General features: G+C 36.9%; 1 protein-coding gene across 1 annotated transcript in view; it reads left to right on the top strand.

Annotated features, from left to right (window-relative positions):
- LOC140342941 (uncharacterized) overlaps window positions 1–16,837 on the top strand; it is a 246,050-nt gene that overhangs the window by 135,203 nt on the left and 94,010 nt on the right. Inside the window, exon 6 of the mRNA XM_072429314.1 lies at window positions 15,219–15,398. Within this exon, the coding sequence (XP_072285415.1) occupies window positions 15,219–15,398 (180 nt within the window). The remainder of the gene's footprint in view (window positions 1–15,218; window positions 15,399–16,837) is intronic.

Genomic DNA, 16,837 nt, shown 5'->3' with positions numbered 1-16,837 from the left:
TCTCTCTCTCTCTCTCTCTCTCTCTTTATCTCTATCTATCTATCTATCTATCTATCTATCTATCTATCTATCTATCTATCTATCTATCTATCTATCTATCTATCTTTATATGCTATGCTATGCTATGCTTGCTATGTTCCACCATCACTTGGAAAAGCATGGAGACATTTATCCAAAATTGCTAGACATATGACACAGACTAATGTGAGTGCACCAATGATCTTTGTACAGCGCTGTGGTATATGTCAGAGCTATATTTGCATGTATGTATGTATGTTTGTGTGTATGCATTGCTCAGTGACAGTGTGCCTTTTGCTTATATTTTTACATACTTTTTTTTGGACTCTTTTACAAATTTCTGGCCTGTACAAATGCATTAGAGAAAACATAAGGCAGTTGGCCGAGTGCAATCAAAGGCAAAAAAATTAAACAACACCGTAGACAAAAAAATAACTATAACTTTATTTGATTCCTTTTCCTATACAATATAAGATTGCAATAAATAAATACCCGGGCAACCCTGGGTAATCAGCTAGTGTGTGTATAAAGCTATTGGCAATGTTTTCTTAGCTTTTAATTATATGAAACTGCATCTGGCTTCATGTTCAAAACTTGGTTACTTGTAATGGTAATTAATTCATGTGGGTAATTAATTATTAAAGGCTGATTGTTAATTTGTGGCAGAATGATGAAATTGAACCTATTAGAAGTACATTCTTTTCTTGAAAGTTTGTAAAGTAGAAATTAGAAGACACAAAGCAACAATCTTCAGTTTCTCTTACGTGCCTAATACATTTTCAGAAATAACCATATTATAATTACAGAGGCAATATGATGTAGAAGTGAAATTATGTGTTACAGTGGAAAATTACCTGTAGTCAAGAAGACAAGGACACCAATTATCGCCATACAAAAACCATAATGTGATCATGTCTATATAGTGGTATGTTATGTTAGGCATATTTTACATATGACTTTTTTGCTTTTTGGTGCTTCACCTAAAACAGGCTTGGCCACAAACTGTATATTTAGATTAATTCTAGTTGGATAAAGCTTAAAGCAGAACATTTTTTGAACCAAAAAATGAATGCACATTCAAGGGCTTTTGTTCTTTAAATATCAGCCATTATTATAAATATTAAAATTTTTACCCTTTATTCATAAAGCCCTAACATATTACAAGGTCCTGTGCAATAAACAAGGACTAGACCACAAAGCTTCACTTTCACTCAATACTGTTTTATGATTGCAGGTGGACATTTTCTATACCCCATGTAGCTGATGTACTTCAAATAACACAACTTTAAAAACAAAATGTGTTAATGCGTATTTTTACCTTCATTATATTTATGAGCTCATCCCATTTTTGCTTCCTGTTGCTACATCCTAATGATCCTGCCCACTCTTTCCTCCAAATGGCAACACAATGCAGCTCATTAAATAGAGAAGTATTGTATACAGCACCATATATTATTTAACCGGTGAAATTGGTGGTAGTTTCTAAGCATGTGTTGTTTAAAATGGTAGCATACAAAAACAACAAATTTATTAGTACATTTTGAGCATTTTCTATGCATTACAAACGTTTAACAAACCTAGAAACCAAATGTTTAACAAACCTCAGTAGAGCAGAGATACAGGCAGATGAAATGGTTACACTGGTTAACAAACATTTTCTTGCCAAACAGAATAAATTCATTTTAGGTTATGCTTGACCCACAGATTCCAAATATGGTATTGGTTTTGCTAGTTTGGCTCTAGGTTTTAAATATTAACCTCGATAATAACTTCAAAGAAAACTAATGAACTAATTAAACATAAAAATTAAGCAAAATTAAACTAGATATGCCTACGTATACAAAATTACATTTTTGAAATACTTAATGTCAATATATTCTATATTCAGTAAATCTACAGAACTAAGCACAAAGAAGTAATTGAAAAACTCATTTTGAATGATTTCCTTTTATGCTTATGATCAGAACAATCACTTTGAAGGCTCCAGCAGTAGTTTGCCATTATGTGTCTATTCCATCCGCCCTGATACCTTTCTTCCATCACCTTTATATTTTGATGGAACCTCTCCCCTTGTTCCTCACTGAAATTGCAAAGGTTTTCTAACAAATTGCTTCATTAATCCCAACTTTATGTGTAGTGGAGGGAGAATGATTTTTTCTTTTGTCAACCATTGGTTCATTAATGATGTTCGCTGCGCCTTTTTTAAGTTTTCCCTTGAAGGCCATATCTCTTTTTTCTAGTGATCCAGCATTGCTCTACTATCCCACAAGCAGATAAAACATGGGTACTTTGTGTATCCACTTTGCTGTCCAAGTAGGAAGTTCACCATTTTTAAATCAACACATATAGACCATTGGTGTTCATGATAGCAAAACTTTTGTAAGACCATTTGGATATTTTCATACTCTTCTTTAAGTTTTGTTGATTGACCAATTGGAATTGATGCATAGCAGTAGTCATTATGCAGTAAAACAGATTTCAAACTTCGAGTGGAACTGTCTGTGAAAAGCCACCAGTCTTCTGCTCGATATTCTGGCATTCCCATATGGGAATAGTAGTCCAGGGATGTCCAGGATACAACAGTACACAAAGTCTACATCTTCACTGAAATATGGTAAGAAGGTCACCTCTCTTGTTCTATAAATCATTATTTTAACTTCCGGCATCAGACAGTTTTTTATTTAGCCTGGATGCTAAAAGTTCAGATCCCTCTTTTTCCTTCACAAACAACTTTGAGTTAGGAAGAGTAGACCCTTATTTGGGTTTACCACTTTTTCTCTTGTTTTTGGGTGTTTATAGTAAAGTATCATGGGGAACGTCTGCTATGGTGAAATTTTATACCTCGGTCGTGTTGCTAGTTTTAGAAACTTGATAGTGAAAGTATTCCCTCTGTCTACAAACTAGCAGCCTTTGCTGCAATCCTGTTAGAGTTGGAATTCAAAGAAATTCTGTTGCATTAATAATCCAGTCTTGCTTTATACATTTTTGATTGATGTGCATTAAAGTGATTTGATTAAGAAATCCTGGCAACAAAAATGTACTTTTAAAACATTTAAATGTGCTGCGGTGATCAGAAAATTCTTACTTTCTTACGTCTCATGTACAATGTAGAGCACTTTCCTTTTTTTTGCTAAGGCTTGTATATGGTGATATGGTGTTGTCAGTTTAGCAATGTGTGCTGTGCTTAGAGCATAGTAACCAATTTCCTTTGGATAGCCAGTCATATAAGTATTTACATTGTACGTCTTTATCAGACATCCCGGTAGAAAATGTTGAATCTGTGTAGTGATGTATCACTTTAAAAGAAGACTACATACATGCGTCCATCTTAAAATGTTGATAAGGAAAACGTAAAATAATGAGCAGTTCTGCTCAATAAAATATCATTTTCTTTCTGGAGACACTTCAATGGAAATGGGTATTGTTCTGAAAAGGCTTGTGTTTTTGTAATAGATTTTAGAACAGAATTTCATTGCACAGCAGTGTCTTAGGCTTGATTGCAAGGCCTTCATCTTATGTTTTTATATTTGGAGCCTTATTCACTAAATGATCATCAGCAGAAGTGTATCTTTAGCCAGTGTGATCCTGGTCACATCACTATGCCAACCATGTCCGTGTACTCAAAGTCCTGCCTGATTTTTGATAATTGATGAAGCCTTTGTAGGATGAAACTGCACATAACTACTTTTCATAGATATATTTTTTTAGTTCTTTTACCCTTTAATATTTTTTTTAGTATTATTATTACACAGTATTTATGTAGCGCCGACTTTTTATGCAGCACTGTACAAAGTACATAGTCATGTCACTAGCTGTCCCTCAAAGAGGTTCACAATCCAATGTCCCTTCCATAGTCATATATCTTTACTACAGTCTAAGGTCAATTTTTGTAGGGCAGCCAATTACTCTAACTGCTCGTTTTTGGGATGTGGGAGAACCCATGCAAACACAGGGAGAACCTGCAAACTCCATGCATATATGACTTAATTTATCTTGTACATGGATATCGAATTAGTTATATATGTCAGAGCTGCTGTATGTTATCTTGGTACCGTATAAATGAAATTGCACCTTCGTAGAAAAATGACACATTTAGGTAAAGCAAATGTATTTATTTGAAACAACCAGCTAGCGCCCACAGGACAACAGGCACAAGTCACTTACATAAACTAGCACAGCAAAGAAAGAATATATATCTATATTCAGCCCCCACATTAAAACAGTAATTATGTGCACGGCTAATCAAGCTCCTCTGGTCACGGAGGCAGAATAAAGGTATGTGTTTATATAGAAATGAAACCTGGAGTGCAAATTTTGCCAATCATTGTCTTTCCCACAGTATAAGCCACAGATTGAATTCCAGCACGCTCTAGTAAATGGTTTTGCGTGACAATACAGAATGGTTATTGGCTCTGTTGCCTCTGGGCTGCCGGCACAAAATCAATCCACATGGCCAGTGGTGATCATTTTGTTAAACGTGTTGTGAAAAGACAGTTAATTACAGGAGGTATAATAAGACTTCTGCTACATCATAGCAGTTTTTTTTAGCTTTAACAGTTTTTATTCTGGGCATTTGTACTGTTAAATGAGTCCTAAAGTTGGTATTATACTTTCCATCGCTTACCGAATCCAGAATTGGATAAACAACATTATATTTCTTCCAGTATACACATTAAACTGAATTTCAGACATATTTAAAAATCACCAATTTATGCATTCAAAATAATGAGATTTTTAAAATTAACAAGTGTATCTAAATTTGGTTTGATGTCAATGTCTTGAAGTTTCATGTAGGGAAGTAGAAAGCAGCCAACGGAGCCAATCAGTTGTGCTGCCATGGTCATATGCTAAGAAGGAATATGCTGATAAGAGGGGAGAGCAGAGTAAAAGAGAGATGGTTTAATTACTGACTGGGGGCAAAGACAACACCTGGCTGTATTACCTTGCTGCTAAAGAAAAACTTCAGATTCTTTAGTCTGACAGGGCTTTAAAATTAATAGGTCTAGGCAACAAAAAAGCACACAAGCAGTGAATTTTATTAGCCTTATCCCTAAACATTTACTGGATGGTAATAAGGAATGAAATTGTGAATTTCTATCTCATATGTTTGAAAACATCCAGTAGGTAAATAAAGACTAGAAATTAGCTTGATTGGATGACCATCAGCTTGTATATGGTTGTTTAAAGTGTATTTTGGATAAAATGGAGAAGGGTAAACCCTTGCTAAGTTTTAAGTATTGTCTCAGTGGAGATAAGAGTGAGAATAGGAGTGTATAAAATCTTTCATTTGGGACACCTGTTCCAAGGTCAATTCTTTGTTATGAAAGTTTAGGTAATTCCAGAGAGATTTCCTTTCATTTGCTGTTCCATTATTGGACGAGTATAAGGTTATCCCCCTAGATGGGTGTCGCAAAAAATTGCCTGAAGGGGATTTACCCTTGTTAAACCTCCCTGTTCTATGCAAAACTAAAATAAAAAGGCAGAGCATACAATTTTCCCAGGAGCCGGAAGTAGACCTGGCACTAAATCCATCAAATTGGTGGTTTGGCAAATCAACGTGGGAACAAAGTTTCAAGGACAGATCTATGAACCACGAGCACTGTACACAGCCACATTCTCGTCCAATATCAGCCCTAAGGCGATTATCGTATGAGAATCATCTGACGTGTGTACCTAGCCTAAACTGAAACAAAAAAATAAATCACTATCATCTGATGCTAGCCTCCATTTTCTGTTTGTTGTTCCTGGTCCAAGGTCCTGGTTTGTGTGTTAACTGCACCCTCATGTCTAGGAGAGGAGGCTTGTTTGTTAATTCTTTTTAGAGATTTCAAAAAGCAAGTCCTTAAAAAAGCAGACTTGAGCATTGGAGTTCATTTGTTATCCCTAAACAATGAATCTGCAAACTTGTATAGTTCTTTTGTTCTAGATCAGACCTTAACCCCTTGTCCTACTTCTAGGCCTACATTTTTTTTCTACTGAACATAAACGTAACCCTTTTTTTTTACAAAACCTGTTTCGAACTACTTAAGTAATTTAATTCTAATTAATTACCTAAAACTTAAACTTTTTAAAATAAAAATTACCCAGATTTTCTAAAACAATCTTTTGTATACAGTGTTAGAAAATAATTGAGTTGGTTTGCTTAGCTATACTTTCTTTCCACTTGTGGATGATGAACAGTCAAGGCCCCACTGTGGTCATATTCCCAAAGCCGCTGATAGTAAGGAAACTCCATTTGAACACAACAAGTAAAGCTGAGGGTCACACAGCTGATGTGTGAATGATCTTGGAACAATTTGATAGGCCTGTCACAAGCTTTACCTGGTGCTCTTGTCACAAGCCCAGCATTTCTGACGGTTTTTCCTCACTCTAGTGTTTTTGAGCTGCGCTCTTGCCACTTCAAATTTATTCCACGCTGCACCAAAGAGACTCTCTGCTTCCAATCAGTTATTCCCAGTGACACCAGTGAAAGAGTACCCTACAGTTTGACAGTATGGAAAGTAGGCATGTTGTCAACTCATGAGTGGGCTCAGTCATTAAACTGATACACTAAAGTTCAAAGACATGTCAGAACAACGAGGATGCAGTTTTCCGTGAATTTTTTACCAGTTTTCTAATTTTTTTTTTTTTATAATATTACATTTAAAGAATTGTATCTTTGATAAGAAACCCTATTCAATTCTCTTCATTATAATAAACACAAGAGATTATATTAAACATGAGATACATTGAGAATGCCAATGAATATTTACCTATTTTAGAGAATTCATCCTGAAAAAATATAAGACCTGGAATATAGGGATGAGCGAGCAAGAATATTAAGTTCGATCTCACGGCGAATTGGGCCTTTCTCGCCAAGAGGCCTGCAGCCCTGGAAATCCTCTGCGATCCCCCGGGCACTGGAGAGTAATTAACGCTACAGTGCCCCAGGGATCGCACACTCTTCTCAATTAATGCAGCCAAAGCTGCAATCATTGAGAAGATGCCCAGCACAGGAGAACCTGACATTGTAATATAAGTATCTCTTACAAATGATACATTTGTATCTATAACAATGAATGCAGCTGGGGCTGCATTCATTGAGAAGAGTGTGCGTTAATCAACCTCTAGTGCCCCGGGGATCCCAAACAGGGAGATTGCCAGGGCTGAATCCAGCTCTGGGAATCCTCCTGTTTTATTTTCCTCTTCCAATGGTTGCGTGAAATCGGTTTGCCGAAATTTCTTGGAACCATTGGAAGCTCAAGGAAATTTTCGCGAAAATGCCAGATGTATTCTCGCTGATCCCTACTGGAATATGTTCCTAGTATTTTCCAAGTATTTTCTAACGGGAAAGCTGTTCACACCTTTACACTTTACACAGAGAAAAGGGAGTACAAATTGCATCAGCCTACCAAAACTTGGCACATTGAAGCCCAAATTCACATGTCCCTTTCTGCCTCCTGAGGTTTTATTGATTGCTTTTCATAGTGACAGACAAGCACAAATATGCAATTGGGTTTGGAGGTCTGACAATACCTTAAAATATTTGACATTTGCTTTTTAAAATAACCTTGGCTATGACTGGTTTAGGAGACTACTTTTAGCCTTAGTTTTTAATATTATTATTATTATTAATAAACCGTATTTTTATAGCACCAACATATTACATTATTAGGGGTTGCAAATGGCAGAAAGATACAGACAGTGACACCGGAGAAGGAGGGGGCCCTGCTCAGAAGAGCTTACAATCTTAATGGACAGAAACGTATCTGATCTTTATTTTATTGTTCAGCAACTTAGCTTTCCCCCCAACAGAGTCCCTGCAGCCTATTCAAAATGTTGTCTCTGTGTTAAAGATGGCACTGATACTAGTATTCAAACACGCTGATTTTCTAAATCCATCAACCAGGCCATTTCTTGTGGGGATATAGTCCTCCATTGTCCGTCAAGATAAACATGACAAACTTGGATGCACTAGCTTTGCTGCAAAATTACCTTGGAAACTACTGCAGAGTTCAAGGCACAGCACTGATATGAATATAGTTATTGTTATTTTTCTTTACCTATGTTACTTACTATCTATATGTTTTAGTTAGAAAAAAAGAGAAAGGTAATTGATTATGGGACAAATTTATAGATAATAAGGCATCCAGCTGCACCTTGGCTACCAAAGATGGATGAGGTCCAGGTCCATTGTACCATTACGGATATGAATGTACCTTTATTTTTAAATCTTTTCATTCCCTGTATATGAAAGGTCTGCAGATATCTCTATCTATATAATGGAATGACATAATCAAAGATTTATTTTGGAGGAACTATATATATATAGCCTTTTCCATTCTCACTGAAAATTATTACTTGATAGGGTGCACAGTTGTGAAATATTCAAGAATAAAATGACACTAGAACCATAATGTATGTATGTATCCTCTCCTATATGTCCATAGATAGAGGTGAAAAGAGCTAACGGAGTGTAAGTTTGTTATTGCATATTACCTGCTTGTTGGTAGAACATCATCCCTATGTATTTAGAATGAGTTTTATGTTTTATACAAATCTGTGGAGGTTCATTGGTGTTCTTTATGGTACTAGTGTGTTATTTTTCATTTTTTCCAACCATTTTTGTAACGTGTGTTTGCCTGGCTGAATGCTTAAATTCTAATTATACCAGCTCATTTTCTCATGCAGTTTCTGACATTTTCATGACCCCTTTTGCAACACTTTCATATTCACAGTTGCTTGTACAAAAAAAGGGTAAAAGCCTCCAACTTTCTTGGCCTGATTTTCTAAATATAGATCAGGGTAGGCTTGGAGCGTAGGAGGAATCACAATCAGTGACTCACACAGCAGCAGTTGCCTGAAAATCTCCTACAGAGCATACAATATTTCAGGAGCAAAGCACTGGCAAAGCTTAAATGATGTATTAGGGCCTGTTGCGTGTTCCAACGAATTGCAGGCAAAAATTGTCCTAGCCCCAGTGCTCTATGCATCTCAGAGGTAGAGTCTTAAAAAAGGATATAGCTAGCAGGATGACAGACGATGTATGAATTAGCCTGTTATAGAGAATTGTGACTGATCACAGCAAGCTTTTTATTTATTTTTTTAACAGTAATAAGCAGATGCTATTATCCGCAAATCACTGCACGTTCATCCTTACATTTGCATAGAAGATTTACGAATGTAGATTAGCTAGCACAATGTGTAAAGTGCAGCAAATATTAACCCAAATCTGACAAGCATGCCAAAGCTGTTATTAAACTTGGGAACATTTAGAAATAATTTTGACAAAAAGGGTAAGAAGCTAATAGTTCACAAATGCCATTGTAAATTGCGAGGTAGTAGTGGTGCAGTTAGCAGTGGAGACAAAATATTGCAAAATTGTTATAGAGGTGTGTCCTGTAGGGACATTATGACGATATATATGGGATTGTACAGCCCAATATTATACCACCCCAAAATACACAATATATACAACAAACAAAAATAATGAAATTTCAAATATATCCATTTTGGTTCTGACCCTTTACTAAATGTAAATTAAAGTGTTACTTTATTAATCCATAAGATAAAACCATGAGTAATTTTAAACCAACAATCATGGAGTCTAGCTCCATAAATCGAAAAGAATGGAAAATCCAGGATTATGAGAACTCTGTCCACGCATAAAGAGGGCAATTTTTCACAACTGTAAAACCTTTTAATTATTGTAAACCAATTGAAAAACAGTCAATCTATAAACATGTAGAATCTTATCCACAAAACCAACTACAAGCATAAATTAGAAAAGGTGGGCAAGGCAGGAGGCTCACGGCTTTTAGATAAAACTACTACAAGCCCAAACTGACAGCTCCATGTGACAGTAGTAAAACTTCATGATTTGAGGTTGACCTTCCCACTGAAGATTTAGTAACCAATCTGGTGATAAGTGGTGTCTCGCTTTATTTAACATAGCTGCATCAACATGAATCTTCTTCAACTAGCCTTCAGGTAGAATAAGTCACCCTGGAAGAACACCAGCAGGCCGGTCCAAATGTTTAACTATTGCATATACTCTAAATTGAATGAAAGGGGTGACAATCCCATGTAATGTTGTTTATGTTTATGTTTGTGGCCTTAAAGAGGAAAGCCACCTCTGCCTTCACTCTCCAGTCATCTGTAAGCAGGCATCTCCCCAAGTCGTAGCCAGGTCCCTCATGTACCAGGCAGAAATAAAGAGATGGAGGAGGAGAGAAAACAGCTCATGCGTTGTCTTGGCATTCTCCTCCTCTCCTGCACCAGCTTGATGCTCTGATCAGAATGCAGGGGTACTCATGATCACGTTTAATGTTCCTTTCCAAAAGAACCAACAATATCAGCTATGTGAAATCTCAAAAAATGTTGGTAATGTTCGTTAAAACATGTTAGCTGTGCCTAGTTAGTGTGGCTTCGCATTCAGACACAGAGGGGGCAAAAAAAAGCTTTTGCCTGTATGTTTCTCTAGCTGTGTGTACTTCGAAACAGCTTTACTTTTCTATGTGACAAAGTCACTTTAGGAACTTAGTATGACTTGTAATTTTTTTGTTGAGTAAGGTAAATCGCGGAAATTCATTCTTACCTGGAGAACATTGCTCATTCTCAATAAATCCATAACAATATTCTCACAGTCCTAAACGCAGAGCAGCAAAATGTCAAAAAAGAATACAGCCTAAGCAACTTTCTGTGTTTCAGTGTTCCCTCTGTACACTTGTACCCATTGTACCTCCCTTTTCCCCAGAATAAATGGTGAATAGAAGGGGACAAAGCACTGTCATGTGTATATCCCTTGCAAATGTTTTTAGTGCTGGACCAAATCTGTTCAAGGTTTGCTGGATCATTTAGCTTCACTGATAAAAGTGTATCCTTTCCAGTCTTGGAAAGATTTATTAAATCATGCTTTATATATGTGTGACCGGGGCTGTACACACGCCAGATTCTCGCCCGATATCTGGCCAATGCCGATTATCGGGCGAGAAAAATTTGACGTGTGTACGTAGCTTAAGTGCATGCACAGTAATATTTGTTTGTACCTACACAGATCAGCTTCACAATTACTTAAAAGTACATCTATCCTATAGATTGAGAAATAATGGGGGCCGCTATTGCTGACCTGACGTCAGAAAAAACTATATGCTTGAATGCCATTTGCTCCAGCCAAGTTAGGATTATAACATTATGCTTCCAGCCACAGTGTTATAATATTTTGTATGCTCTTTTTAAGAATCAGGACAACACAAGTGAGGTATGAGAAAAGAAAAGGTGTCAGATATGTTTGGGGACTAGATCCTGCTGAGTGCTGGCACTGACTTGTTTTCTCAGCCCAACACACTTGGCTAGTGTTGCAGACGGATTTCACAATGGTCTAGCAGTATAAGTGCCCTTATCTGCAGCCTGCAGGCTCGACCATGGCATAGTATTCATTACATATTCTGTGTGCCTTTCGATGTCCTTTTCTCTGTGTGTCCTGGCCCATCAATTTATGCCTCTTTCAATCTGAAGCATGACAAAGTCAGGACAGAGCAGGGTAGAATTACTTACAATGTTATTTAGTGTTAAACGTACATTTTTTACATTATAATTATACTCTTTGCAGCTAAAATGTTTCTTGGACTAGTAAAAAAATGGGGTTGGGTTTGCTTTGACTAAAAATAGGAAAATTGTTTGGAGGTAATAAAATGTCACTCCCCTCCTAAATGAAGGCCCTGGTGCACTTACCGGCATGAAATGGTCACTTACATGTACATGGGTCCTAGTACATGTCTAATGTTCTCAGTGTGTACTGTATACTATTCTGCCATGTGCTAGGGTCGCACAAGTACTAATATACACAACAATTGATTAGTTGCAATACCATAAATGGAAATTAACGAATACAACTTTTCCTTAATACATGAAATTATGTTTTGTTTATTATTGTACAAGAATTGTATTTCTGTGTCCAGTAGGTTGGAGACACAAGGTAAGTATTGTGTGTAATAATAGCTGTTCAGTCCATGTTCATCACTAAACATATTAATCTCTATTCTCCAAATGAGTACCTTTATTAAATGGTAGCAATTAGAACATTCAGAGGAAACATATATCGTATTTTTTGCCGTATAAGACACACTTTTTCTTCCCCAAAACTGGGGGGGGGGGGGAATGGTGCGTCCTATACGACAAATGTGTTATAAAATAATTAAAATAAGATACTCACCCGATACCCGATCCTGCGTGTGTCTCTTCTCCTCTCTGGCAGCAGCGTGTGTCTCCTCCTGGCTGCAGTGCAGAGCGAAAGAGGCCGGCACAGCGCCCCCTGCTGTTCCCTGTCCTAGCTGCCGTACAGTGGAAAAAAAGCACAGAGTGATCAGAAGGGGAATTTGAATGACACAGAGTGATCAGAAAGGGACTTTGAAAGGCACAGAGTGATCAAAAAGGGAATTTGAATGGCACATGAGTGATCAGAAGGGGAATAATCTTTCAGAATCTTTTTTTTCTAGATTTTCCTCCTTTAAAATTGGGTGCTTCTTATATTCCAGGGCGTCTTATACGGCGAAAAATACGGTATTCTATTTACGTGGCAGATTTGCTAGTTGACTAATATTTTTACTTGAAAACATAGAACAAAGTTAGTTCTACATCTTATAATTGATGAATTGTTGTCATCAGTAAAGCATGTCAAGATAAAGTAAATCCAATCATGTTTCATTGAAGATTACAATAATTGCTGTTCATGCTGATCCTCTACCCCAGGATAGATAAAGAAGATCAACAGTAGACTACAGAATTGTTGTCAGTCAGTAACAGCCCCTCTTTGAAGGCTGTGCAGTAGGGAGAATTTCTGTAGCTGTGTTAGTAGAGTAGATTTATTGTCCTCGGAGGTCCTAATCATCCTGGATAGCACTGCAATTAACACTTTATGCTTAATGCAGTCTCCCTGAGGTTATAAAAAAAAGTTCCAATGTAAAAAAATGACAGCTGGTACAAAATTTTGCATTAGAGTTATATTGTATTCCCACAATAATGGTATGATATAAAATAATGTGATGGTCATTATTATTCCTATTACAACTTTTTTCCTGTTTACTTACTACTACAACATATTTTTCAACACTGATTACTGATGGGGCTCATTCACAATATCCCCCATAATCTGTAGTTAGATCTGTATATGTTTCTATAATTGTTGTGTACCGTGAAACTTGTCAATTTTCTATTAATGATTTTATTATGCATTTTATTTTCTGGAAACTAAACAGCAGAAGATTATTCACTACAAGCAACTTCTGATTTCTTTTTTGTTTCTACATTCTTCATTTTTTTGCTGTAAATCACTGCTGCCCTTTTATAATGCAAATTGTGGGATGGGTCTGAGCTGAATAAAAACAGCTGACTCGATGTAAAGCTTAACTTATCTCTGCAGCTATTAAAGATGAACTTTAATCAAATGACTACATTCACAGTTGAAATATTTATTTGTAAAAATGTCTAGTATCCAAAAGATTTGTGATTTTTTCAGCTTTTTTTGTGCTAAAGGAACCCTGGCCAGACAGCACAGACAGGAATCTTCCTGCAGGCCAGACAGCAAAAATACAGGACAAAGCCAATAAATCCAAATCCAAATGGCCAATGAAGAAATTTTGCCATTTGTTAGAAGAAGGTCTATAATAATAGATTGGGATACCTGTTTTATTTTAGATTCTTTAAATCAAATGTGGAAAAAACACAATACCAATATCTATACCTATATCCTGTAAGCTCCAGTTCTGTTTAATTTGTATGCATCAATAACCAAGCATAAATTACATTTGTGATTTTATTCATTTTTTACTGTGCAATTGAAGGATTAGTCTAAAGCAGAATATTTTTTATATCATGAAAAGAAATGTGTCTGTCCTCACTAACATTGTATGCCATTTTTAGGAAGGATCAGTATAATGCTTCAGTACAGCTAGATGTGTGTAAGTTCATTATATAAACCAGTAGGGAATGTATAGACCATTGCATCAAAATTAATGGGGTTTATTTATTAGAGGAGTAGAGAAATTTTACTTAGTCAAATGAACAAAGTAAAGCTGTGTTATTTTCAATCATCCAATTATGTACAAGGCAAAAATTTCTTTTTTATTCTTCTGCACAAAATTGGGATTTCAAAGTGAACGTGGCTATTGATGATAAGAAAAGCCTGAGTGCGTTTCACAAACTGTGTAACAAATTTTTAGCAAAATTGAGTGGATTGAAACTTTGTGACAAACCCTGTCGGCGGAGGGAGAATTTTGTTATAAGCTTTTGTCAAACAGAATGTATAGGAGGCTAGGTACGAAAGAAAAATAAAGAAGAAGGTAAGAAAATAAAAAAAACATGCACAATGCGGCTTCAAGGCAAACATTGAAAGTACACAAATCCATTTTAAATACAGGTCTGAGGCATGCTTAAAGCTGTGCATGGTGTTATGGAACTGGGTAACCCACCAATTCAATATACAGTATGGCACAATAAGGCACAGTATTTCCTTACACAGATATCTCCATCTTACACCAACAAGATTGATGTTGTGATTCTACATTTTATAGTGAGGTTTATCCATTCCTTTAGACTATTACTTTTTGTTGCCAAAGGGGTAAAAGTTTAGAAAGTACATTTTAGGTATTTTATTCTTTCAGTTGCAAACAAAATGTTATTGTTACTTCTTTAAAAATGACTGTGGCCTTTATTCTGATTTTGATGAAATTTTGCTATTGTGCAGCATAGCTTTTTATGCACCATTTTAACGTGCACCTTTAATTAGGGCAGTAGTTGATGTGCTTACCCAGTATGTAGAAGAGAAAAATAGAATTTATGGGGCATAAAAAGGGCAATAATGGTGAAAAATCTATCAATTTAGTTATGGTATTCAGCAGCAAGGAAACAGACCATCAGTCAGAAATTAAGACTGACAGAGGCACTTTACTCCAGTGTTGATGTACTTTAGTGAGCCTTTTTTGCAGTGTTAGTAGCCAGGTTCTGATTGTAACACCATGCTAAGGTTACAAGACAGGCTGAATGTGATGGTGCAGATTAGATTAGACTGGGCAGTGCCATTGCTGCAATCATTCATTTCCTGTCTTCTGTGTTTTGTAGTTTTTTGTATTTTGTCTGTATAAGGACTGTGTTCGCCTTGTCTAATCCCAGCAACTCAAATGCTTTCATTTGACTAACAGTGGTTTCCTTTTTTTTCTATACAGCTAATCAGCAGTGGATCTATTGTAAGTGCTGAGGCAGCATGGGATCACGTCACCATGGCCAACCGGGAGTTGGCGTTTAAAGCCGGCGACGTCATCAAAGTGCTAGATGCTTCCAACAAGGATTGGTGGTGGGGTCAGATTGATGATGAGGAAGGATGGTTTCCTGCCAGTTTTGTAAGGGTAAGTGATTTCAATTCACTGAGACTATATAATGAAATCAGGTATTATTTTGGTATTATTCTGAGATGTACAAAATACAACAAAAATATTGAGATTATGAGAATTAATTTCAAAGCCACAAACATACCAGCTTTGTGTGCCGAAATACTGATTAGTGTTTTTATATGGAATAAAAATATATTTTATAGGATGTCAAAGAAGAAACCCAGTGTAAAAAATAAATTATAAATAACCTGCGCTACTACAATCTCCAAATGTTTTTTGGGGTTTGGGAGGATAAACGATAATATTATTATACAGAGTTTATATAGCGCCAATATATTACGCAGCGCTAATATTTAATAAGGGTTGCAAATGACAAACGAATACAGACAGTGACACAGGAGAAGAGGACCCAGCCCCGAAGAGCTTACAGTCTAGTAGGTGGGGGAATTAACCCAAAATAGGAGGGGAGATATGTAGTGGTGGGTAGTGACGATTTCAAAAGACAGTAGATGGGTAGGAAGTTTGGAAAAATGGGTTTTGAGTGGTCTTTGAAAAGAGCAGAAAGTAGGAGCAAGCCGAATAGGACGAGGTAGACCATTCCAGAGAGATGGGGCAGCTCTAGAAAAGTCTTGTGTGAATGAAGAAGTCAGTAGTAGGTCATCAGAGGAGCGGAGGGAGCAGCTGGGGGAGTATTTTTTTACCATGTCAGAGATGTAAGTGGGACAAGAGCTGTGGAGGGATTTGAAGGCAAAGCACAGGAGCTTGAATTTGATTCTAAGGTGAAATGCAAGCCAGTGTAGAGAGCTGCAAAGAGATGCAGCAGAAGAGGAGCAGAGGGAAGGATGGATGAGTCTGGCTGCTGCATTCATAATAGATTGTAGAGGAGGGAGTTGGGCTAGTGGAATACCAGAGAGGAGGATGTTACAGTAGTCCAGACGGGAGATGATAGGAGCATGTACAAGGAGTTTGGTGGTCTCGGGACAGGTAGGGGCGGATTTTGGAGATGTTGCGTAGGTGAAAGTTACAGGACCTGGAAATGTTGTGAATATGGAGGGTGAATGAAAGGGCAGAGTCAAAGCTGAAACCAAGACAACGCGCCTGAGACAAGGGACAAATACCAGTGTTGAATCGGTCAGACATCCAAGATGAAATGGCTGACAGGCAGCATGAGATCTTATCCAGGACTGAGGGAGACAAGTCAGGGCTGGACAGATAGATCTGAGTGTCATCAGCATACAGATGGTACTGTAAACCAAAGGAGGATATTAGACTACCAAGATAGGAGGTGTACGGAGAAAAGAGAACGGGTCCAAGGATGTGAATATTTCTGATGTCATTTAGAGAGATATAAGACTGAGGGGAATGTCTTTATCTAATTGGGTTTTTGAAAAAAAAAGTAGCTGAAATAAAAAAGGATCTATTAGTAAATCAGCCTTTTATTGTCCATTCTGTCC

This window comes from Pyxicephalus adspersus, chromosome Z, assembly GCF_032062135.1.
Source record: "Pyxicephalus adspersus chromosome Z, UCB_Pads_2.0, whole genome shotgun sequence".
In the NCBI taxonomy this organism is placed as follows: Eukaryota; Metazoa; Chordata; class Amphibia; order Anura; family Pyxicephalidae; genus Pyxicephalus; species Pyxicephalus adspersus.
The sequence above is the reverse complement of the archived record's forward strand: the minus strand, read 5'-3'. Positions and strand labels throughout refer to the sequence as shown.